Consider the following 6497-nt stretch of genomic DNA (forward strand, 5'->3'; position numbering starts at 1 on the left):
TGAGATCTAAAGTGTCTTTTTTCACCTTTTATCACCACAACATGTCGATGCAAGTCACTTTCTTTGTGCACATAATAGAAAGACATATTAAAGTAGTAAACCGAGCTCTACAAAACCTCTATGTGTTGCTTAAATATACTTCAAAATATCATTTTAATTAAATGTTAGGATGTTTTTAAACATTATATTTACTTTCATACTCATTCGTAAAGCTACAAACTGGAGAACTGCCCCTTTAATGTGACATTACAGACAGAAAATTATGATATAAAATAAAAAGGTAAAAACTTGAGTTCAAAACAAGGCTTGAATTCTGGTTTACAACTGGTTTAGCCATACAATATTGTAATTTTTATTAAATGATGACTTAACATGCTGTAGAAATATTATGTGGGAACTTACAAAGTAAATGTTACTGGGATTAGGGGGAATTATTAGGAAAGTCAAGTGCCTCTTCTACATGAAAAGGTTATAAAGAGACTGGGTGGCATTAATTAATAAATTAAGTCAAGAGACAAAACAAAAAAAAAGGCCCAAATTAGGTTTTTTTGCCATTCATCTTGTATGTATAATGACTTCATAAATATCACTGTATGTACTGTTACTGTGATCATTAATGTATATTTGACACACACATTCTTTACTCAAGTAGAAGTTAAAAAGTAGAGGCTCTATAATGTACTTTAAAGTAAAAAGAAACTCTCTTGGTTCCTCTGAAGGACATTTCTACCGGCTGCCAAATGTATCTGAAACTTCAAATAATGTTTTGTCTTTTTATACGTCACTGTTGTTGTTGTCATTCAAAGAACTAAATAGATAATTCTCCTCAAAATGCTTAAAAACTAAATAGAAAATGTAAAGAATAGAAAGTACAGATGTTTAAAAATGTAGGGTGTAAAAGTAAAACGTTTCCAGATAAATCCTCAAGTACAGATATCTGAAAAAGTACAAATAATTTGTTACTTCCAACCTGATATTTGATGAATTCACGAAGAGACATTTGGTGTTTGAACCACAATTTAAAGCATCTTTCACTTGCAAAGCATCATTTTTATAAGATTCAAATAGGTTAAATCCATCTATCAATCCTCCAACTTTCACACATCCAGTGTACGATATGATACGACTAGATAATTGCATACTGTACGAGCTGCCTTGATATGAGGAGATCTAACCTGCCTGCAATAACAGATGCCTGTGGTCACAGTGAGACTCTGTAATTACAGCTGATCAAATTTAAAAAACATGTTGAGACTTAAAAGTTGTTGTTCTCAAACATTTAAGGGTGAAAATTACTCAAACGCACCCTTTGATATCCAGAACATAACTATTTTCCAGCCACAGCAGAACTCCGCTCCGTAAATGACATCAAATTATGCAACTAAGTTGTGTAGCTCTGCTAAATCACCCTTCACTAAACGAACACTCTCGTGCTCTGCGTCAGTAAAGTGTTGATTTAGTGCTCAAGCTCATTGGTGGGTTAAATTTCCTGCATGAGTGAGGCGTTCCTCAAAAGTGGCAGACAGGCCTTTTATTGTTCACTGACCTCACCACAAGGAAGCAGGTGGAGGCGTTTCCACGGCGTATTGCAACAGGGCTGTAACGCCGACTGCTCACTGATCCACTCCCACCTCAGAAAGAGCCTCTTTCACTCTGCTGCTCCGCTGCTCTCCTGAGCCGATGGAGAAGTTTTTGCGGGTGGGGGAGGTTATAATGGGGCCTCCGCGCGATCGTCTCACCCCTTTACAGAGAAGGGAGGAGGAGGCTCTGTGAAGTAAGCCCATTCAGCTCGTTCAACCATCTCGCTGTGAAGGTTAACCACAAACGCCAATGGCGGACCGTGGATAGGTGGACCCTCCCTCTGGGCACAGGGTTCACTTCTCTCTCCCCAAAGACACATGTGTACAGAATACTCGCCAAAAACCCAGGGAGGCCCGGGCCGGGGTGGAGAATTACTGACTTAATGTGAGGAGACGAGGCGGGGCAGGCTGCTTTGGAACAAACTGTTCACTGCCTCCAGGCGCTGCAGTTAGGCTTTTAGGTGAACCGGGAAGACTAAAAGATGTATTATTCTGAATATGAACACGCCATCACTACTGATTTTTCTGCCTTATTGCCTTTTCTTCAGCTCTGCCAAGCAGATAACAGATACCTCCAGGAGTGGCTGTTCAAGCATGCTGCATACAGATCCTGTAAACAGTTGTCTTTCTGTCTAATGAGACTGAAACAAGCGTTTTTACACTCTGAAAAGTAGGAATGAAGAAACAACTCTGAGCAGCGGAAATATCACTCTTTAATACCTTTAAAAAAAAAAAAAAAAAAGAAAAGGCAGCCAACGGCTTCAGCATGTTTCCAGTATTATCTTAACATCTCCACTAAAGGGAGACTTATGGCTCAAGAGTTTTCTCAATTAATTAACAATGAAGGCCTTTGTTCAAGACACGACAGCATAACAACAACAACAGTATAAATATTGTTGCTCAACTTCTGTGAGAATATGTCAGTGGTGGAAATACAAGTAGTCCACGTTCAGCGAGTCGCATGTGAGGACACATCCTCGACTCGTGTGTCAGACATACTCATAGTTACTGAGCAGAGGATACAGCTGGAGGATACAACGAGGCGTCGGTAAGCTACATGGTTCTGTTCCTCACCCTGACCTCTCTCTGCCAAAAAAAGGGAGAATTTCAGTGTATGGATCACACAAAGTACCATTTAACGATTCACAGGGTTCCACATGAGTATCCTTCAGTCCGGGGCAGACCTGTACGATTGAGCACGCTCAGACCTTTAGGTGCTGTTGGCCTGCTCTTGTTCAAAAAGAGCCATGGCCAGGTGTGAGCGTGACCCCAGACCCTCCAGGTTGCTGAGGACACAGCGGTGGTAGATATCCTCGCTGAACCGCGGGTTGCACGCTCGCCGCACGTATTTCTGGATCAGCGCCGGCTCTACGGCTCTGAACACGTGCAGCCCCGAGTAACGGACAAATATGTCGTACACGTCCATGCTCTCCAGCAGCTCCTCGTTGTCCAGGATGTCGGCCGCCATCTTGGTCCGTGCGGTCATGTAGTCGGCGTTGTAAAAGCAGGCCTCGTCGAACACGTGGCGGTCGAAGTGGCCGTCTCGCAGCGACTCGGAGGCAAAAGAGGAGGAGGCGGCGGAGGGCTGCTGGTCGCGGTAGACGATGGCAGGACTGTACTCTTGGAAGTGGATGGGGAAGAAGACCTGCCAGTTGCTGATGGCGTTCATTCTGCAGCGGTTCAGGAAGTCAGCGTTGACCTCCGTCCACACGCTGGCCAGGAAAAACAGCGTGTCCACCGGGTGCTTCTTCGAGATGATGTCCATCAGCTTGACCTGTGAGGGCACCTCCGTCTTCACGCTGATCCAAGGGATCTTCACGTCTCCGTAGCGCTTCTCCACCTCCCCAATCATGGCCTTAATGCCGGCAAACACGTCCGTCTGGCTGACCCGCTGTGCGTCAAACGGATCATAGATGAACAGGAACGTGAGTAAAACGTTGTCGTGGGTGTCCAAAGTGTTCATCACGTACATGTCGAGGAAGTTACCAACAAAGTCCTGATCCTGGGCGGTGACAGGAAGGATGACCTGCACCCGTGTTGCCTCTGTCACGTAGGGCATGGGGATAATCTCAACTGCACTTAGAGGTCGCAGCAAGTTCACCCGTTTGGCGATGACTTGACTGTGACCTTTCTGGGTGTAGGCCTCCAGCGCAAGGTCCAGCACGTACTCCATCCCACGCGTGGGATCGAAGCGCCGGTAACCGTTGAGCAGACGCCGTTTGCGGAAGCGCAGCTGGGGCTGGTAGCGCTCATTCAGACGCTCCACCGCAATCTCCAGTACCGCGTTTACATCTGCGCGGTCGGCCCCTTTCATCTCACACTTCGGGGAGCTGTCAACGCACGAGTAAATGTGCTCTTCAGTGAAGTACTCCCAGTTTATAACCTCAAAACGGGTTCTTGGCTTGAAGGGAGGGTTGATTCCTATAGGCCACGTGACGCCAGCCTTACCTTCCGGCGTGAGATCGCTCAGGTTGTTGATCTGCATCTGATGAGTACACAGAAAAATCTGTTAGGTGTAAAATTAACGCTAAAAAACGAACACGCTGTCCAAACGGTGTTTCCCTTCGTCACATATCTGGTTGCTCTGTGGTGTAAGGGGATATTTAAAGTTAAGTCAAAACAGTGGTAATGAACTACCATTAGCAGCTGCTTTAACAACATAATGAGGCTTCTCCGGCAGATGATATTGGCGAGATGATGACGCTGGAATGTAACACTTCTCGCCCCCAGCAAAACACCTGATCTCTTGTCTTGGCTTTCTTACATGTTTAAATATTGTATCAGTCAGGGATTTCTGCCTTGGCTCAAAAAGTGGGTGTGGTGGAGAGGAGAACAAACAGTATACTTTGACACAGACACAAACACAAAGTGTCTGATGTTACCTGCAGCTGTTGAATCTGTAGGTAAGTCCACTCCAGCTCGATCTGACTGAAGCGTTTGTGAAGGCGGTACATGAGGTTTGGCTCCGATATAGGATGGACTGTGAAGGCATTTTTAAACCGTGCGCTGTCTTCACGCTCTGGATCTGCGTTTTTCCCGAGCTCAAAGTAACGATAGGTCATCTCCTGTGAGCCGCACAAACATCGACACAGAGAAGAAACATCAGTATAAAATATTACTCCAATAGAATTGTGTCTAATGTACTCTTATGCTTTATTTACATGCACGTATCTACTGGTTTCCATGCAGGGGTCTGTGGTTTTCCTTTACCTGGTGCACCTCCACACAGCTGAGACCCAAGTAGTCAATAATGCAGCGGCCCAGCCACTCATCAGGTCTCACACTGAGGATGTCATTGCGACAGGTGTCGAGGTGGGGCTGCAGACGGGCCAGCAGACTGCGGGACAGCAGATAGCCATACCCCCCGTGGCAGTAGCGCGCCTTCTCCTCTCCACCGATAAACTCCTCCGCCCTGCCCATGTACAGGTCCTGACCCGCGCTGAGGTGGCCCACCAGCTCCGACAGACGATCCGCATGCAGGTACGTGTCATCCTGGGCTAAGAGGAACCAGTCGTAGTCCGAGCCGTAGTGCTGATGGAGGTGGCGCACCGTCTCGTACATGAGCCACACGGGACGGTCGTCGCCGTGGGCAACCACAGTCATGCCGTGAGGCACCTTGGGGCTGCGCAGGCCTGTGAAGAAAAAGGTGCGGTGGAAGTGGTGGGCGACCGTGCGATTCACCGCCACGGCCAGCGTGTTGAGGGTGGCCCGAGAGGTCAGCACACCCACCAGCAGGCGCTCTCTGATGCCCAGTTCAGTGTGAATATATCGAGTTCTGGACGAGTAAAGAAGAACAGAAAAATACATCAAAACAAAAGAAGAATAAAGCTGATAATGGTCAAGTTGTTTCCATCAGAGGAAATATAGACTTCAACAGCCTCAAACTGTTTTACATGAAGCTCTAAAACTATCTGAAGGCAAATAAAACTGTTAAAAGATAAGATAAAAGGTTTTTTTTTGTTGTGTGAAGGTGAACAATCAGCTGTATGATTTGAAATAAGACATGAAAAGGAGGATGACATCTGTGGATCAACAAGTGCTTTCCTCATCTGAGCTACTGTATATCTGTACAAAGAGATTTGACTGATGTAATCTCTAATCTAAAGGCCCTCTATACTGTATATCCCACTGAGTGCATTTAGCTTATTGGAGGGGAGATTTAAATGTAAGCCTATTAAATAGAGAATAAACAAATGTAAATGTGGTAAATCTAACAAATCTGTCTTTACTCTAGGTTGTATTTTGTTGTTTTTTATAATAATAAGGACCCTATATGTCTAAAAAACAAAGTTAAATTGTACTTATTCCCTCCTGCTCCACAGACTTTCCACACAACTATCTTATATAACATGGCTGTATGCACTGAGGTCTTTTTCCACGCTCACCTGAGGACTTTCTTGTGTGGTTTATTTGGGTCTTTGTGATAGGGCACGATATGTGGCTCGTAGTCTTCACCTCCAGCTCCGTCCCTCGGGTCTCTCTGAGCCTCCCCTCTGCCCGGGAAAAGCCTCCCATTCCCCAGCTCATCCCTGCAGGAGTCATCGGTATCCCCTTGGGTCCAGGACACCATCAAAAGGCTCAGACTACACCCCAAAGACAGCCCGAGGATGAGGGGTAAAGCAGGCCTGAACACGGCCAAAAAGGAGGAAAGACGCATATCTGGCTGCACTCGATGAGGCTGTTCTAGGGGGAAATGTACCAACTCTCCTGCCGTAGCTTAACACATTTTAAAAACAACCTAAGTTGGGGTAAACCGATTTGTTGACGCCAGCAGAAATGTGCTTTAAATGCCCCATAGTGTCCTCTTTCCCACTCGGTGAGGTAGTCGTTAAAAAGTTTCTGATGAACCCATCAAGAAGAAGAAAAAAAAAAACAGCTTTATAATTATGTTTTCACGTAAAAGCAACAAAAAAAAAA

General features: G+C 45.5%; 1 protein-coding gene across 1 annotated transcript; it reads right to left on the reverse strand.

The window, feature by feature from the left end:
* Positions 1–2275: 2275 nt before the first annotated feature.
* Positions 2276–6491, reverse strand: chpf2 (chondroitin polymerizing factor 2). The gene is made up of 4 exons (XM_035655159.1): positions 5966–6491; positions 4791–5355; positions 4463–4645; positions 2276–4065 (listed from the first exon to the last, which is right to left on the reverse strand). The coding sequence occupies exons 1-4, from the start codon at positions 6235–6237 to the stop codon at positions 2791–2793; spliced, it is 2295 nt and encodes a 764-aa protein (XP_035511052.1). The 5' UTR covers positions 6238–6491; the 3' UTR covers positions 2276–2790.
* Positions 6492–6497: the final 6 nt, after the last annotated feature.

Source organism: Morone saxatilis, unplaced genomic scaffold, assembly GCF_004916995.1.
Source record: "Morone saxatilis isolate NCDOM2014 unplaced genomic scaffold, NCSU_SB_2.0 Contig0, whole genome shotgun sequence".
NCBI lineage: Eukaryota > Metazoa > Chordata > Actinopteri > Moronidae > Morone > Morone saxatilis.